Source organism: Halictus rubicundus, chromosome 8, assembly GCF_050948215.1.
Source record: "Halictus rubicundus isolate RS-2024b chromosome 8, iyHalRubi1_principal, whole genome shotgun sequence".
In the NCBI taxonomy this organism is placed as follows: domain Eukaryota; kingdom Metazoa; phylum Arthropoda; class Insecta; order Hymenoptera; family Halictidae; genus Halictus; species Halictus rubicundus.
In genome coordinates this window covers 11,084,768-11,103,266 of record NC_135156.1, presented here as the reverse complement: position 1 = coordinate 11,103,266, position 18,499 = coordinate 11,084,768, and the positions used below count along the sequence as shown (strand labels likewise).

At 40.5% G+C, this 18,499-nt stretch overlaps 2 protein-coding genes across 3 annotated transcripts; one reads left to right on the top strand and one right to left on the bottom strand.

Annotated features, from left to right (window-relative positions):
* Positions 1–4,132: 4,132 nt before the first annotated feature.
* Pex1 (peroxisomal biogenesis factor 1) lies at positions 4,133–12,569 on the bottom strand. The gene is made up of 15 exons (XM_076792899.1): positions 12,434–12,569; positions 11,692–11,907; positions 11,497–11,611; positions 10,456–11,398; positions 9,861–10,075; positions 9,612–9,768; positions 9,380–9,542; positions 8,894–9,053; positions 7,941–8,257; positions 7,524–7,588; positions 7,388–7,447; positions 7,128–7,314; positions 6,771–6,944; positions 4,659–4,771; positions 4,133–4,395 (listed from the first exon to the last, which is right to left on the bottom strand). Exons 1-15 carry the CDS (start codon positions 12,524–12,526, stop codon positions 4,323–4,325), a joined length of 3,051 nt encoding a protein of 1,016 aa, XP_076649014.1. The 5' UTR covers positions 12,527–12,569; the 3' UTR covers positions 4,133–4,322.
* On the top strand, positions 12,497–18,495 carry Cycb3 (cyclin B3). 2 transcript variants are annotated; one of them, XM_076792896.1, is made up of 8 exons: positions 12,500–12,627; positions 13,375–13,595; positions 14,926–15,168; positions 15,236–15,577; positions 15,814–16,260; positions 16,341–16,496; positions 16,584–16,864; positions 16,986–18,495. In XM_076792896.1, exons 3-8 carry the CDS (start codon positions 14,965–14,967, stop codon positions 17,035–17,037), a joined length of 1,482 nt encoding a protein of 493 aa, XP_076649011.1. In that variant the 5' UTR covers positions 12,500–12,627; positions 13,375–13,595; positions 14,926–14,964; the 3' UTR covers positions 17,038–18,495. The 2 variants fall into 2 exon arrangements, with proteins under 2 accessions (XP_076649013.1, XP_076649011.1); XM_076792898.1 differs by lacking the exon at positions 13,375–13,595 and having other exon boundaries at positions 12,497–12,627.
* Positions 18,496–18,499: the final 4 nt, after the last annotated feature.

The window sequence follows — 18,499 nt, the reverse complement described above, 5'->3', positions numbered from 1 at the left end:
ATTTTTGTGGAGCAGGAAGGTGCTCGATCAGGTCCTTTTCTTCTATAGGGCCTCTGCCACAAAGGCAGCCTCACACTTTGCCCAGAGAAATGCATTCCCGTGATTCGGTAATCGCCTTACCGTGGCACCGACCACCGTTACTGCCTTATCTTGTACGGACCGCGGTGTACAGAGAAAGGAAACGAAGAAAATGGAGAAAGAGCGCGCCAACTGAAATATGTACAGTTCGAAACCTACAGAATAGGTATGCCGCTGAAATAATTATGAACGATCGTAAACGATTCAAACCTTCCAGCGTCGCTTAGAAAACCGCGGAACTTAATTATCATTTCTAAACTACGGATCTTTATGTACAATAAAAATTGTCTACCATAGCGCCACCTCATCAAAATTTCTTCTACTCACTTTTCACATAAATGTATAAAATCCGCAGCCTAATCGTTACTTTATCATTCAGTCAACATTAAAATGGTGGGTAAAAATATTTCTTGGTAGCTCGCGTTCTAAAAAAGACCTTGGTAGAACAAGGCTTAAAAATCATTCAAACAAAATAAAGAATGTTCCACCGTACGAGGGTCGATCGCTCTGTCTTCGTCCACCATTATCGGATCGAAGCTGAAGACGTCGCCGGAGTCTTCAGGAACGGCGACAGAGGTAAACGCGTCGTGGCAAACAAACTTGCACTCGCGATTATTCCCAGAAGAATTAGGCTGGCATTCAGTCCGGCGGAAATCATGGCCGCATTGTCGTGTATCCTTCGAACGCGGGAGAGTGATGCTTTCTCCCTTGGTCGTCCTCGTTTCTCTCCTCCTTCGTCTCTTCGGCCACCCTTCCTCCGGGTTCTCGTTCTTCGTCGTCGGAGAAAAGTGGCGGAACGAGAGCGCGCCGGTGAGACGGCGCAGTCAAGTTTTCAAATGTCAAGGTAACGAGATTAGCAGGACGAGAAACGGTAATCAGGAATAAAAATGCTACAACCGACGGCATTTACGCTAACTAATCTTCTTCAGGAGGCGAGGCGGTAACGGAGTTAGGACCAGCTGGCGCACCCCCCCCCCCCCCTCAGGTTTCTCCGGGGTTTTCGTCGCCTCGGCCGGCTTGTTAGCCGGATAATTGGCCATTTTTATGCTAAGCAGACCCACGGCTGTTACGGCCGCTCGCCATTTTCGCTTCCGCTTTTCTTACCGGCCCGGCTCTTGTTCTACGATTGATTGTCGACGGCTTCCGAGCCGTTCTGACCCGACCACGATTGTTTCCACCGTTGCGACGCTTAACCCTCGCGCTGCCGAGGCTACTTTCTGCCCGCTCTGTCGTCATCAAAGCGCAAATTGTTCGCGAAGAATACGGCAAAAATATTTTACGTATTTCCCTTGCAATCACAATAACTAAAGAAACATTTTCTCGATTTCATAGATGCTTATTTGTCACTACTAGACATTTCTTTCCTTAATCATTTGAATAAATTGGAAATGACGCGTTGACGTCCTCTAACTCTGACAATGTTTCTTCTATTTGAAATTGTACGTATCCAATTTTCTCGTGAACGCATAAAATCAGCAGTCTTGGACAAGCATCTTTGGTGTCAAGAAGACATGTTTTTTCTAAGCAACGAATGTTATATATTTTTTCTGACATTTCTGACACGCCTCGAGGGACTGATCAGCCGCAGGATTCTGGTCGTTCACCATGATGGAATTAGATAAACTTGTCTCCCGTTCCCCGAGATACATAGAATCTAATGGCCCTTGTTTTAATTAATAAAGTTCCCTGCGAGTCGAGTTTTACTATACTTTAAGATTTACGACTGCTAGACGGAATTTATTTTCAGTGAACCGAGATCAGGTAACCAAGAAAGTTCGAGCAGCTTCCAGGTTCTTGTCGTTGTTACAGTGTATGTACGTGCGCACGGTGCACCGACTAAAAATCAGCTCGTGTAGGCTTAAATAAAAGCTTACTTAACGGAGTACTGAATTAAAAATCTTTGCTTTGTTTCATCGGAGCAGCGTCGATACTAATTCTTCTAAGCAATCAGATCCAAGTAGCATCGACCGGAGGATTCTTCGAGCTTTAAATGTCACTCAGAAAAGGTGTGTGTGCCGCCCGGGTCGCTTATCTCTCAATAACCTAATAATTCGCGTAGCCGGGGTAGGATCTGCTTATCCAACCCTCAAAACTGTAAACCAGAAACACATGTCGACAGCGGGGGGCGGTCGGGGGGGTGGTTGCAGCGCCGGTTAAACCAGTCTAAGGCAGCCGAAAGCTAGAGGCGGATGTCGCGCCGGGGCAAAGTTAAATTAAATCACGGGCGAAGGCAGCTAATATTGTAGTTTATCTGGCGGGACATTAGCGGGGTGAAATATGCGCCTCCTTCGCCCGAACTTAAAATCAAGATCCACCGAAGTTCAGAGCCTCGTTGCTCCGGTGCTCCTCTCCCACCCTGCGGTGTGGGTTTTGCGCGCGCGCGGACGCGCCAATGCGAAACCTCGCGAAACCTCGCGAGAGCCTCGCGTCCTTCCTGCTAAGTCGCGCATGAAAATACTAATTATTATACCGATTATTAATACGAAAAGTTCCGTGCCGCTGTGCCCGTGCTGTTAAGCTTCGCCTGGCGTGGAACGCCGCCGCGCCGCGCCAACCCTCTGGCCCCCGTCTAGCATGAGTTTCTTGAGAGACGCAGGCATCCGGATTACGCTTATACTCGGCTAAACGAGGAAAAGTGCCGCCCCCTTTTACCCCCAACCACCTTTTACCAACCGCCCAACCCCTCTTCCTTCGAACTTTACTGCTCGCAGGATCTGCAGCTACATGCATCCGTGATAAAATGAAAATTAGAATAAGACTGGCCTCGTGTTCTTCTTTCTTGAAGGCGCGCATCGTCTTTGCGAGCTTGAGGGCCCGGGATAGTCACGTGAATTTTAATTAATAATTTCGATTCACAGGCTTCAGACACAGACTTCAGATCCGTCTTGTCTGTGACTAAACTTGTCACATTTTTTGCTCTGTATTAACGATATTATGAATTCTGACGCCAGAGACGTGCTTCTAGTTTTCGGCTTTATTTCGCAGAGAATCAAGACAAAGTATAGCTCAATTTACAGCTGGAGATATTTTCTAGGGCGCGCTGCTCTCGATTTCATCCAGAAAACTCATCCAACGGCATAACAATGCTTGAATTCCACGGCATGCACATCGTCAATTTTTGGCCTACTTCTAACGCTTATATTACCAAATATCTGCATAATCTCGGCAGCTCCTGACCAGCGCGCACTAGATTGAACCTTCCTCTTTCGAATGAGCCCTTTACCAGCGACAAAATATTCTTATATAAGGACGAAAACTTGAGGCACGTAAAACCATTTTTTGACGGCAATGTAGTCGCTCTACCTTATCGCGAAAGGGGGCCTATTTAGAAAGATCAGTTTTAGACAATTTGTGAAATAAAAATGGGTATAATAGGTCAAAAATAGATCAAGTGTTTCCAAACTTTATACATACGTCTGGCTACATTTCTAAATCACGATTGCATAAATATGTGGGAATTATTATATCGGGAAGGCCATCAACCGACCGAGTCGTTGCTCTCACAGCGAAGACAAACGCCGCGCGCCCGAACTTCAAATGAAACGCGTTACTGTATATTGTAAACAGTCGAGGAACGGGGGAATGAAATGGGGAATAAATCTAGATCAGTGTCACCGCCCGTACCCCGACCAGGTCACATAAGAAACAATGTAGGTACGCCAAGACGTACCTGTGCGTAGGACAATAAAACCAAGCCGCGGGGGATGCGGAACGACTTTTGTTAGAAAATGTAAACGATACTGACTACGGTACGAAACACGTTAACGATCACGATTTACGGTTTATGATTAAGGATTAACGAATACGGACACATTTTCTATTATCCTTGTAATCTCATCTTTGTTGTCTCTGTCGCGTTATTCTGAATAAAGGGCAGGTGTGTTACTCTCAAAAATCCTGTTCCTCTCCTGTTGCTCGCTGTTGCGATGCGTATATTATATTGAAAAAATAGCCAAGTACATGAAATTTCTATTTACCCTGTTTGTTAAATTAATAAATAGCTTGCAGATTTTTATTCAAAATAGAGAATAATATAACAATACAATTCAATTCTTCTAATGCCTTTACAGTTTTGTATTTTTTTCCATTTTGGCCATAAAGTGTATAAAAGAAAATTTTCTTTGAAAGTAAAATAATAAAAATCCACAGTTTTACATGTATAAAAAATGTATTTTTAAAAATTTCCAGAACTCCCAGTCCTCTTTAAGAGTATCTAGAATCATTCAAAATGTTCATACGTAAGCTTACGCTAAAGTAGCTCTTTGATTCTTCACCATGTCTTCGACGAAGTTGTCCTTCTTTGCGAACCTAACGTAACTGCAACAGAAATAACAAGAATAAACGAATTGGTCAAACACGAAGCTGTAAAGATATTAGAATTGGATGATGTTATATTATTCTCGATTTATTAACTCTTTGCACTCCTATGTCGAGGCTGAGGCGACCTTTAACAGGCGTTTACAAAATTCCAGAGTGCAAAGCGATAAAATTGTTAAAAGAGGAAATGCATGCTCCCGCGACTTTCGTTTCTTACACTTGACGTGGGGAAGTTTTATTTCACATAAAAATCCGAAACTCACATTCTCGCGTACTTCTTTTTCTCAGCGCTGGACAACGATGGATGTGTCGATCGAACAGAATCGGCGAGATGCTCCTGAGAAACCTTGATATCCGCAGCTTCGATTTTTCCGTCCTACGATCAAATTGAAAGGGCGAATACATTAATCATCGCTCTAAGCGAGAAACACTCCGGCAAGTCGACCCATCCTATATAGGTATTATCGCTTATCAACGCGGGGACGCGTTCCTCTCCAAATGCGACGCGCTCAGGAAGCTAGCTCGCTAATTAGACGCACAGTTTGGATATTCGTGTTCTTCCGGTAGGTAAGTGCCGGCGTAACTTCGTTTTCTCAGTAGGAAGTTAATTAATAGTCCCTGAACCTTCACTCACCCCCCCCCGTATACGCTGTGCAATCGGTCGTTGTACGCGTCGGACCGATCACAAAGCGTCTCGACGTCGACCAGAAAATTCGTTTTGCCGCAAAATGATCTGCAATTAACTTAAAACAACATTCTTCCTACGTCGCCGAAACGTAGTTCTAGAGACATTCGTTCAACTTGTTCTGTTTTTCAGAGGGTAAACACTTCTGTGTGACAAGAAAATTTACAAAAAGCAGCGTTGAACCACTTATGAGTCGTGATGTTTGCATGAATTATTTTTTATACAGAACCTCTGCTAGCACATTTGCGACGTTCTTCTGATTAAAATGATATTTGCTTGTTTAATTCGCGATTTAGTACAACCTCGATTATCCGAATACCGATGATTGAATTTTCAATTATTCGAATATGTGTTTCGTACGTACGAACAAAAAAGCAATCTATGTTGTATACAACACGGTTCATTGTACAAATCAGTGAAGATTTAATCTAACACGGTAACTGTTCTCGATCACTCGTGTCTGTTACATCGTGAATTACAGGAGTGAATAGAATCCGAACTGTGCCGTGTTTGGTATCATTTTAATCATAAAAATGTCACCAATCTATTGATAAAAGTGTCATTACGAAACAGCTAGAAATAAAAAAAGTTCTATCACTGAGTAAGTATCATCTCATGCATGAACTCGCTGAACATGTAAATTACAGGGTGAAGGGGATAAATTTTTCACAGGTGCGCATCTCTTTCGCATATATCTGGGCATTGTTGTCTATTGCTGTAATTTCTGACATGGGGTAAACGTTTCGCTGATCGGTCTTCCGATGGTTGATCAGGAGACGTTTTCGTGGCGGAAGGACGTTACAGGGCGGCAACGGTGTGAGCCTTTCGATTTTGCAGGACCGCTGCAGGCCTTAAACCGTGTATCATTATAACGCATAAGATAATAACCCCCTCGACGTTCAGCGAGGCGTAGGCCAGGATGAAGTGGAGCGAGATGGGGGATGGCTGGCGCTCTCGGCAGCGTGCGCTAATAAACCTGGTCTACGTTTCCTCAGTTATATCGCGCCACCTACCCGCCTCTCTCCGCCTAGCCCCGGCCACTCTATATATACATAGGAGACGGGGGTATACACCTAACGATATTATCATCATTACGCACTATCTTACTTCGGAAGCTCCCTACAAATGATTCTCGGCCGGAGTCGCGCTAAAATGCTTTTCATTATTGCGCCGGGGAGAGATACGACGGGGCCGCCAACAAAACGAAACGATCGTTAGCAACGGGGGAGAGGTTTTCTAGGAGTATTCACCAGGCGGATTCGTTCCTTTCCTTTTTTTCTTCTGCCCTGGTATCTTGATCAACCGTCGGAACCCGAGCGTAGACCAGGTATTCGGATTCCTTCGCTTTTGTCGGGGTGCTAAACTGGAGCAGGCTTCCTCGTTACGCCGTCATTTTTTTCGGCGAATTTATTCGCGACGAGACAAACACACTGTTTCAACTCCCAGCGAGCTTCAAAAGTGCAACTTTATTAATGTATTTAGCATTCGGTTTTACTGAACCGGTGGACGAAAGTCCACCTTGTTTTACGACAGGGTACTAAAAGTTTAAATCTTCGAATAGTTGGATCGGTACACTTAGATTTCTAGCTTTCTACATGTTTCTGCGAGTTCGTCGTGAAACAGTTTTTAGCTAAATGGCAGCCCTTATTCCGTTTAATAGTATTTACTTAGATTAAATGATTTTACTCACAGGAGTATCGGCAACTGCATCTTCGAAAGCTGAGAATCTTGCTTGAGTGACGACCGCGTTTAAATCTGCGCCCGTGAAACCGGAAGTTATCAGCGACAATTCCTTGAAATCTAATCCGACGGTATTTACGTTCTGCGTTTTGCACAGCGCTTTTAAAATCTCTTCTCTTTCGACCTGTATCCATTATGATCGTCAAATTAATAAAATCACAAAGACTCTGTACTAATTCACTAAATATTTCGACCAACCCTTTCAAGACGAAGATGTTTTAATATACTAAAAATGTTAGGGTCTTTCATACTACGAGAGATGACAGTACTACGCTATACCGAATTTCTTTTTTCGAATAAAGCATACCTCATCTGGCAAGGGACAGTATAAAGCCTTGTCAAGACGTCCAGGTCTCAGTAGAGCTGGATCTAATAAATCTGGTCTCGATGACGCTGCCACGACCGCTACACCTTCTCTATCCTCCACTCCGTCCATTTGAGTTAACAATTGATTCACCACTCTGTCTGTGACGCCGGTGCTATCGTGACCTCGTCTAGAATGAATTCCAAATAATTAAAGAAACATTGTAAAGGCTATTTTTAATTTACATTACACTCTAGACTCACCTGGGAGCAAGACTGTCGAACTCGTCGAAAAATAGAACGCAAGGTTTCGCCCGAAGAGCTCTAAGCATTAAAAAGATACGTCACTTTTCTAATTTTAGTGAACCATCGAAAACGTTCGTTAAATAATTTAGCGTACCTCTCGAATACATTTCTCACCGATTCCTCACTCACACCGATGTACTTCGAGAGCAGCTCTGGACCCTGAAATCACGATTCGTACACACAGTATTCATTAAAATCAAGAATATCAATTTTCATATAGAAATCATTGATAACAATAACTTTCTTCCTAGGAAACAATATGTATATTGGAATCATAGCAAGTAATGTTATTTTCAATTGAAATTCGTGATGGGAAATGGGAAAATGATGGGAAGTGTTTTTGTATGTAGTTTGCAAATAAACAGCTTTACGAAGAAACAAATTCACTTTTTTAGCTAAAATCTATGTGAAGCTGCAGTGTCAGACAAAATTAATTAGATAATGACTTGATCAAGATTCGTTCGAAAATCGTTAACTTAATGTGCAACAACCTGGCAATTTGTAATCATACCTTAACACTGATTAAATTCACGCCGCACTCGTTGGCAATCGCTTTGGCCAGCATGGTTTTCCCGGTGCCAGGCATCCCGTACAGTAGAACGCCATTTTGGAGCTTGACGGGAGCATTTTTGAACACCTCTGGATACTTCAATGGCCACTGTAGAATCTCTGTGAGGGACCTTTTCACTTCCGAGAGGCCCCCGATATCCGACCAAACGTGGCCCTCGCCTTTGTACAATTGTATGCCTTGCAAAGACATCGGCGTACAATTCTTCAGGGCAATTGACACGTCCTCTTCCGTGATAACGACGGGCGGCTTCGAGGATCCTTTTTATTCCCGGCGAATCAACAATGATACGATTGTTAGCAGGCCAGCAGGCACACAGACCCACGCAACTTATTGCCACGATAAAGTGTAGTCAATCGACTACTGTGAGCCTCGAAATAGTCGGAAATTCTATTTTTTCTGTGCGTACACGAAAGCGTTCGAACGCACGCGACGTTATCAGGCTGAGGACCTCTATGCATTTGTGGCATTTCCAATGCTTCAAGACACGAAGAAACACGTGTGTCAACGTAAATGGATACAATCTAATTTTTGCATATTTTATAGTCAGCGACAGAAATTTTTCTTTCTGTCTGAATAAACTAATTAACGAAAATAAACATTTTCAGCGCAAGGATCCTCTTTATAGTCGTTCTTTTATGGTTTTATTCATGATCCATCGATGGTGTGTGCTTTCACTGAATATAATTTAAATACCGTGCATTTCCGTGCATTTTAGTTTAATGTACATACCACACGAGCCGAATGTTGCAAACATTCGAACACTTTCGAGAACAGTACATCTCTACCAAACGCAATTAGTTGCTACTAATATTCGATTGAAGAATTCGGTTCTGGTGGTGATTAGCAGCGGACACAATTAATTTGCAAACGAAAGCAATTAGGGACTTTCCTACCGTGGCGTTTCCAAGCAGTGAACACAGCTTTCTCCGCAAGATCAATCAGATCTTGAGCCATCCATCCCTCGGTCTTGTTTCCATAGTAATCCCAATTCACGTCTCCGGGCACGTACAACTTGTCTCCGAGCATTACTTGCAAAATATCGATTCTATCCACCTGATTAGAGAGCACGGGTTACACCGTTGAACACAGGAATCGTATAATAACGCAGTAGACTGTTCGCAATTCCCCTAATCTGTCTGGCACGAGTTTCTCCTCGCGGTGTCTTAACATGTTGCCCTGAGTTAAACGGTGATTCACGGTGATGCTAGAACTCAATCGTTTTATCGATTTTCCTGACGCGAATATTTATTATTCTGACGCTATTAAATTCATTTTATCATTAATCTTCGTCCTACGATTGGATTTCAACTCCGCGTGACAAAGATGGCGCGAAGCGTTGAATAAGTGCGGGGGGTATTAATTTATTAGTATTATATTACCTTTTCGAGATTCGGTATTGACAAGACTGTTCTGAAAAAGTGAGATCCCTTCGCTGGTCTCAATTTCTGGCCAATCCTATTCACTCCAGCGCATGTCGCGACGATTGACATGTGACACGTTTCCTGGTACTGTGACACCGTGTTAATCAGCATGTCTGAAATCCTGGTAACAAACGGTTTCTTCAGTCTTTCATTCCTTGCGTCATTCATCTCCAAAATAACGCGGAAATACCTCGCCGCGTTAATGGCGTCCGGTGTGTTCTCCTCATCGTTCGCGGACGCGTTCGTGATGGCTTCTAGATCGTCCAGAAATATTACCGATGGCTGATAGTAAACGCTCTCGTGCAGTGCAGTTGTTAGAATCTTTTGCAACATCTCAGCCTTTTTTCCTAAGTAAATTTGCAAGCGAAGTCAATTAGACATGAAGATACCTTTTTCTTTTCATACCAATTCAGTGCATCGTTGTTACATGTTAACTCACCTTTCAGGGATCTACAGTCTATCATCTGAGTATGCACATAATTCGGCTCGTTCTCCAAATATTCGCGGAGCAGTTGGCAAATGGTCGTTTTGCCAGAACCAACATCGCCGGTAATTAAAATGTTCTCCCGATCGTAATCGAAAACTAATTGCGTTCGCAAACCGAGACTAAAATTGAGCGCGAGTTGACATTCCGTCAAAATGTTCCTTGTGTGCCTAAAAAATAATATTTTTCATGGGATACCAGTCGAGTGGTGGGAGACGCTGGTAGGCAGTGTGGACCAGTATCGCCAGATGAGGGGAGGGAGCACGAATCGAGGGGAAAAGGTTACCCTCTCTTTGCCGTTACCGGAGTATGCACGACAGAGCCGCGGCGGGAAATTATAGTGGGGGAACAAGTCTTGATCTGACGACACTGCTGAGAACAGGGGGAAAAAACAGTGTGCGACCCACGAGCCCCCAGTCGCCTCTGGTCTATTAAAAATCTAATATACAAAACTTGATTGATTGATATCTTGTACCTTCCCAAGGCTGACGATTCGTGCTTCAATTTTTTACAAATTCTAAACTCATTTCCAATAAAGAGAGACAATTACCTAGTAGAAATTTGACCCAGCCTATGATTCTCCTGATCCAGCTTCTCCGGAACTCGAAGATGGCTCTTCTCAGCCACCGATCTCGAGTGCACACGCGTTCCGTTCAAAACAGTCTCGTCAATTATAGCAAAAGCGCAATTCTCCGGCGATACTTTCACGATACATTGATCGCCGTTATCGAGGACCACTGCTGCGCAAGAATTAATTAGCAACCCTTCCCCGGTGGAACGAGTCTTAACATAACTTTCGAAATCCTCGCTGGTCACCGAATCCCTCCAGGAGAACAGTTCAATGGAGGATGGGACCACTTGCTGGAGAGACTCCACCTGGCACAAGCTCACCTTAGCCCCTATCCTCAAATCCAAAGTAAGCCTCACGCTGTCCGACACGTACAAACTATTGTGATGAAGGTTAACATTGCCACAGACCGAATCGTCGAGGATGAACAATCTGACGATCAGTTCTTGAGTCAGTTTTGGTACAGCAGACTCGTCTTTGGCAAGGAAACTGGTGCTGGTCATGTTCGCGTACTGTTTCTTTTCTGGTAGCTTCTTCGCGCGGCAAATGGCGAAGGTACCGTCGAATTTCGGTGCTGATTTTCGCGGAACGAATACGTGGTAGGGAGCACTCCCGATTTCGACGGAGTTCCCTTCGATCATCTTTTTTGGTATTGGAAGAACGCGGTATACGGTCGGTTTCTTTCTTTTGCGAAAACTTTGAAGCAGCTCGAAGGTCCTAGCTGCTTCTCGCGATGTCTCATCAGTGGATCTATTTGCAGGCGGTACTAATCTTCTGAAGGTGGTCAGTAGATCTTTCGCTATACTGCCGGGCTGTTTATCCTCTTTGGTCACAGCCTCAGCAGGTTTACTTGCCGCAACGTCTGCCACGTGGATTTCTGTCAGCTGCTCGAGCTTCCCGTACCTGACATTTGGCTCTAAGAGGTCTGCGAGGTCAAGAGTTGATAATAATTTATTTCAATTTATGGAAAAGCTCGATGCTCAGAAGTTCTAGGGATGATAGCTAAATAGATCTTGAACTTGCCTACGACGAACGATACTGAAGAGAACTTTGATACCCATGCAACAATTGGTTGACCCTTGCCCACCACTCTGATCTGACTGAGCAACATAGACTGCACCTTTTCCATTTGCAGTTCCTACAAATTAATCCTCAATTCAATTCGCAAATTCTTTAGTCAGCACAACAGAAAATTGAATAAATCTTTGTCTACTCTACCAAGATCTCTCTGTCATCCACGGTACGGGGTACAACGTCGACTCTCGTTAAGTGTGGCACATTTTTCAAAGAGGAAATGAACACTTCGTCCCCTTCGTCGATGCCCAAACTTCGTGCAAAACTCGTGCCAAGACATAACACTTCGTTTGGGCTTGCGCTCATATTGCAGGACGCATAGTATATTTTACCTTTGTGCTCTATCTCAATAACATTTTCCTGCAACCCAAAGTAACTAATAAATGTCCCCTTAAACTTTTAATATGCATTCTTCTGCCAAATAATTTTTTTCATTTTTAAATTGGCTCCATAACGATACATTTCGTCGCGTCTGTAAGTCGATAAAAATGTTTAAAAATGTTCACTTTGTCGGACATAAAAGTACTGGAGAATTCGTGTTGGCAAATATTTTTCAGAATCTAATCAATTTCTTTGCAACTTGCACAATTATATCGAATACTAGAAAAACATAAGTCGATAAAGCAGAAATCTAGCAGGCTGATAAAATAGAAATCTACCGTCGGCCATAAAGAATGGGTCAGCGTGACATTTACCAGAAAGTACGGCTACTTGTATATTGAAAAATTCCGCGTCAGCTGTAACCTGTTTTCTGTTCCAAGTGGCATATCAGTTTTTCTATCTACCGTTGCGTTATAATACGTGGTTTTATATATAAATGTATGTGCACATATGTATATCATGCATGTATAACCGAACGAAATTTTTCGAGACGTATAACACCAACCTTTGTCTCCAGTCTTCGCAACCAAGTGTCTGGCAAATAGGCGAAACAGTTGTTCACTTTTATGTACTTGACTACTAGACGTTCACTTTGCATTTTCGATTGTTTGTATGAAAATCACGAACGAATCAGACGGAAGCCTAAAATGCGGGACACAACGACACACACGTACGAAGCGAGCATACAGTAACTATTAGGTATGTGATAAACCCTTACAATATGTTAACGAGAATCATATTTACTGAGGTTAACGAGTCACTAACGGATAGAAACGCTTGCCGCGATAGAATTTTCGTTGTTGCACAGACAATTCTGTAAGCTTCTGTCTCGGGTTTGGAGCATACTACTCTTTTGCTTTTGGAGACACGATTAAATACGGGGCAAAGGTTAATTGTTTATTGAAACATGTAAGCATTGTCGTAGCCCATTTGCGTATGATAGGAACGTCTGATCTAACGGACCGAGTAACGGACGAAACCTCGGAAACTGGATTCTATTATGCAGATAATCGTTACCGGAACATTTACTTGTAACCTTGTTATTCTACAGTAGAAATTTGTGAAATTTCAATTAAAAAACTATTTCTTACAAATATCGAGTGTTTTTTGCTCAAATATCGTACTAAAATTTATACTAGTACTCTATTTGTACCTTTTAGCTAATTTTGATTAAGCTATAAATTCTTATACGATTCGAATATTCAAATATTTAGAAACATTCGATAAACAATTTTAGGTTAAATCAATTAATGTGCAAGTAAATCCTCAAAATTAAATAATAAAAAACAATATAATTGCTATATGTATTACTATATTGTTATTCGATTTTTTTAATTTTTACATACTCCAAGTAAAACATTGTTTAAAACTGAGACATGAAAGAAACAACAACAACATGCTTTGAACAAACGAAATAAAACGGCTGATTCCACGTCTGACCGGTAGGTGGCACACTGATAGTATCAAGGCTTGCCATTGGTCCGTCCGAATTCTAGCGGGCCAATCGGAGGGAGGCTAATGGTAACTGTGATATTTTGAACGAGCATCAACTTCAGTTGCTCTGATGAAGCGAATGGACACGGTGTTAACATACTAGTGAGACAAATATTTCATAAATGAGCGATATTAACGTACCAGAGCACGACGAATAATCTCAACGGTAGCAGGTAAGCCAGAATCATTCGTTTGTCGTGGATGGAAGTAGATTTTATAAAAATATCGCGTCTGTGAACCAGTGAATAGTTTGTTTTCGCGATTGCTTGCTTTAATGGAAGCCGTGGTAAATTTTTACTTCTTGTCCGTTTTATCGCCGCGCCTTGTATTCGCCCCGACGAATTTCGACTGCACGTGTGATTTTTATTTTAACGAAGAAATTGTGTTTTCTAACGGTGTGTCCTTGACTTACGTTCCCGCGTTTTCCCCTCTGTGAATGCACTACGCCATGAATCGGGTTTAACAGCCGCGCTCGTCTACAAAGAAAGTGAAGAAATTCTCGCGATTTATCACCGGAAGTGTTCTCGATTTTCCTATGAAACGATCGGCAGTTTAACGGTGTATGGTAAAATCATGCTCGCGGGTGTGGGAGTAAACAAATTAAATAGAGAATTCATTCCAAACTTTCGTGGTCCTCGTCCCTGGTGGTTAGCCACGTATACGAAACATGCCGAGGTTGAAATCGTTTATTTTTGTAATAAAATTTATGCTTCTTCCCCCGCGGACTGTCGATTTCGAATATCACAGTACTTTAATATCATATATAATTAGAAGTGTCGAGCGTGCTTGAAAAAAATTTTATTTATCTCGGGAAGGTACATCGTACAGCCATAACGTTCGTTCACTGTTTACAATGATTCGTGTCTCACGGTACATCATGTGGAATCTATGAATTATGAATTAATTGGAAAAATCTGTGTGTGTTGCTTATTGGGCTGTAACTCCGAAAATCCGTCACGTCCGATTTGGCTGAAATTTTGCAAATAGCTTCATTTTACATAAAAACAACACTTCCTGCAATTTAGACAATTTCTATGCTTCCATTTCTCTGAAATTCTGAAAACAAGTAATTGTAGATAAAAAGAATATTTGCGAGAATTTTTAATCTGGGACAGGTTTGGGTTTTTTTTAAACATTTTGTATCATAATTTTCGAGTCGCCGGAAATCCTCGTGAACATCGTTTTTATACAATACGGGACTATCTTTAAAATTTTACCTAAATCGGGCGTGACTGGTTTTCAGAAGTTTCACCGCTTCTTGTATGCTTTATTATAAATTATTTAACAAAAGTATACACAAGTATTGTGATAATTCTGTTTCTTTAGACTATTGTTTGTAGTAAAAGCAGTCTTCCTGTTAACAGTAGAAAATGCATTTACTAATATTATTTCTGTGGAATATTCTTTTTTATTCATTTTATGTGCATTTATTTTAATTTAATATTTTTTATCTTATATTTACTAAATTTCTAATAATCTTAATTTGTCGTTTTCTTTGCATAGGGGAAAACCATAATTTTATATTTTTAATCATTACTCAAAATGGCACCATCAAAAGTATTAAATACCCAGACCAATATGACGACAAGGAAAGGAATAACAACCAGGAGTCAAAATTCTGTTTTAAGCAATATTTTACACAAGCCACCAGTCGTTAGTAAAGAACCCCGTGTAAAAAGGAAAGCTGAAGCATCTCCACATAAGGAGAAAACTGTGAAAAGATCTGCATTAGGAAACATTACCAATGTACGTTATCATAGAATTTTTATGATTTAAAGTCAGTTTTCTAATGTCTCTTTCATAACCTCAATAGGCCATTGGAAAAACGTTGGGAACGCATCAGCAAGACCCAAAGAAAGCTGTGAAGAAGGCGGCAGCAACAGTCACTCAAACGAAACCTTACATACAGACAAGTTCGATTCGAACACTTGAAAAAACAGTTGCTAAGCCTGAGGTAGTACCTCCAAAGCCAAAGATAATGCCGCGTGTAAAGTCAGTGAAGAAAGACATTGAAAAAGCTGAAATACCTAGTAAAATTATTAACGTTAGACGTAGTTTAGATTTAGAAAAATCAGAGGATAGTTCTTTGTATGTAAGTGCATTAGAGGATGTTGGAGAAGACAATGAAAAGAAATCACGCAGAAGTAATGCGCAGGTGAGCAATTACTAATGTTATACAGTGCTTGCTCAAACAAGGCAGGGGTTGGGGACACGGACTGACCACATAGAAAATACAAGCTGCGCGGCACATTTGACCTTGTCAAGAGCCGACAATCTTTGGCTTTCCTTGTGGTAGTCTCATGGAAAATTGTGTACTTCGAGGGAGCACTGTACTTCATTTCGTATGTTCACATATAATGTTTAAAATGTACAAATCAATGTTTTCCACAGCCTAATGAACTTGAGAAAACTGAGAAGAAGAAGGAAAGTGAATCATCAGTACCTGCGAAATCGGAAGAGGTATCAATAGCTGCTCGGTTAGATGCTGTACCTGAGAGAGTATTGCCCGAAGGTGTACAATGGGATTTCGACGGAGAGAATTGGTTAGATCCGTTTCAAGTTTCTCACTATGCTATGGATATCTTTGAGTACTTAAAAAGCAGAGAAAAGTTGTTCCCCGTTGGAGATTACATGCAGAAACAAGTGTGTCTCTCGCGGTGGATGAGAGCCTTATTAGTGGACTGGATGGTAGAGGTTCAAGAGTCTTTTGAATTAAACCACGAAACCCTGTATCTGGCTGTCAAACTGGTTGATCTGTACCTGTCAAAAGTAACAGTTGGAAAAGAAACATTACAGTTGTTAGGTGCTGCAAGTCTCTTCATAGCTAGTAAATACGACGTAAGTATCACAAACATATTTTTAATATTTCTAGTTCTTTGTTCTAATCACCACGTGATTTTTCCGGATTTTTTTTTTAGGAAAGAATACCTCCAATGATTGACGACTTTTTGTATATATGTGATGGTGCTTACACACAGAGAGAACTAATTAGGATGGAAATAAGTGTTTTAAAAGTAATAGATTTTGATCTCGGGATACCTCTTTCTTATAGATTCCTTAGACGATATGCCAGAGTATGTTATTTTTGTTTATTTACTCTTATACGGTTTCTTCTATAATACTCTAAAATTGTAATTCTAATTCTAATGTTATTTTTACAGTGCGCAAAAGTTTCAATGCCCACGTTAACTTTAGCTCGATATATTTTGGAGTACTCGCTAATGGACTATGCGACTATAATGTTCAGTGATAGTAAAATGGCTGCCGCCGCACTTCTTCTCGCGTTACAAATGAAAGATCTAGGGGGATGGACTCCAACCTTAGAATATTACAGTAGTTATAAGGTTGACGACATAAAACCTATAGTACATCTCTTAAATGAAGGATTACGTAGGAAACACAAAGAAGCTCTGACAACAGTGCGCAACAAGTATAGTCATAAGTAAGTTGAAAAATATTACATTACTCTTATTTAAGTATAATTAAATTTATTAGACTTATGGTATCGCAAATTAAATTAGCTTCAAACACTTCTGACCTCTTTTTCTTTTCTTACATTGTAGGATATTTTTCGAAGTAGCAAAGCTGCCGTTAAAAGATACTCTAGATATATAAATAGTTTAAGAAAGAAATATGGTTGACAATGAAATTTATAAAGGATTAAGATGGTCGCCAAGCGTGAATATGCAAAACCACCATGACTGTAGTTTTAGAATGAAATCAACATGAAAAAATTGAAAGTATCGATTGTCTATAAACCATATAAATTTACATGACTGTGAAGCTCACTTTGAACTTTATACGACACCCAGAGGAGACAGATGAGTAATAGAATTTTGTTTTTCTTTTTTTTCCCCTTTTTTTTCTTTTTTTTTTCTAGTTATTTATACTTCTTTTGTCATTTGTATATTATTCTACAATATCAGTATTTGTAAGTTATTTTAATTTTTTTTTGTTGAGAAATTTATTTTAGCGCCACGCTTTTATACTCTACATTCTGATAAAGAAATTGGTATTTCTAAAGCGTTATTTTATATGCATGAGAAAGATTAAGTAACCTTAATCTTTTTTTTTTCTCTCCCTACTATACTTATAAGTATTTTTGAGACAATTTCATTGCCTTAAATTAAATTGGTACATGTATACACAATACGAATGAATATTATGAAATTTATGCGGCGTTTCCGTTTTTAACGAAGCCGTGAGGAGAGGGTGTGGCGTATTGTTATGCATTGTTGTTGCACTTTATAGACTGATGAAAGATACTGTATGCTTATAAGTTAACTACATAAGGTACCGTCACTCAGTTCTTTTAAATCATTGTGTGGGTGAAAATTAGCGCTATAAAAGAGGACGAGGGAAAAAACAAAGGAAATAGAGACTGCCTCCTTTGCTACTCAGATTAAGAGAATTGAAACAATTAATTTATCTTTACGAGTTACATGAAATTAATAAATATAAGTACGCAAATATGTAAACTTGGCGGAAGAAGCCAATGTTTCGTCATTACTCTTCATTTTCGAGATTCTATTTATTGCCATAAATCAAATCAGCACACGTGTTAATCAAATGCGAATCTAGATCTATTTTTGTAAACCTAACTCAGGCCATTGTTATTAATACTTAATCATACTGATTAATGTACAAGATATAGTTCTTTCTGTAACAAAAGTACCACCTGTGATACGAATGTATTCAAATCTTGGATGCAATCAAACACATTCAAATTCTCTCACGTATTTGTAACCCTAACGAGATAGTTACTTTAGAAAGCTTAGGACTATTATTGAAACGAGAAAATTAGACGTAATTGTACATACTTATCACAATTATTGATGTGTACATATTTTCAAAAGTGATTAGGAAAAATTTAAAGCGATTTCTTTGGAATGAAAGCCATACCATTAAGAACTTTATACAGCTCTAAGACTTATTCAAAGTAGGTGGTGTACATATAATGTAATAATGTATTTTTTTTACTGTCAGTCAATGTATCAATACCTACTATTTTATAAGACGTGTGTATGTGAACCATTGTAAACAAAATGTAATTTAATAAAAATCAAACCACGATTTT

Excerpts from the sequence above, each read along its gene's own strand:
- Pex1 (XM_076792899.1), bottom strand. The coding sequence starts at position 12,526 with ATGCAAAGTGAACGTCTAGTAGTCAAGTACATAAAAGTGAACAACTGT. Across the intron at positions 10,076-10,455 it reads CTGGGTCAAATTTCTACTAG|GCACACAAGGAACATTTTGA; the intron begins GTAATTGTCTCT and ends ATTATTTTTTAG. Across the intron at positions 9,054-9,379 it reads CAATACCGAATCTCGAAAAG|GTGGATAGAATCGATATTTT; the intron begins GTAATATAATAC and ends CTCTCTAATCAG.
- Cycb3 (XM_076792898.1), top strand. The coding sequence starts at position 14,965 with ATGGCACCATCAAAAGTATTAAATACCCAGACCAATATGACGACAAGG. Across the intron at positions 15,169-15,235 it reads CATTAGGAAACATTACCAAT|GCCATTGGAAAAACGTTGGG; the intron begins GTACGTTATCAT and ends TAACCTCAATAG. Across the intron at positions 16,497-16,583 it reads TCCTTAGACGATATGCCAGA|TGCGCAAAAGTTTCAATGCC; the intron begins GTATGTTATTTT and ends TTATTTTTACAG.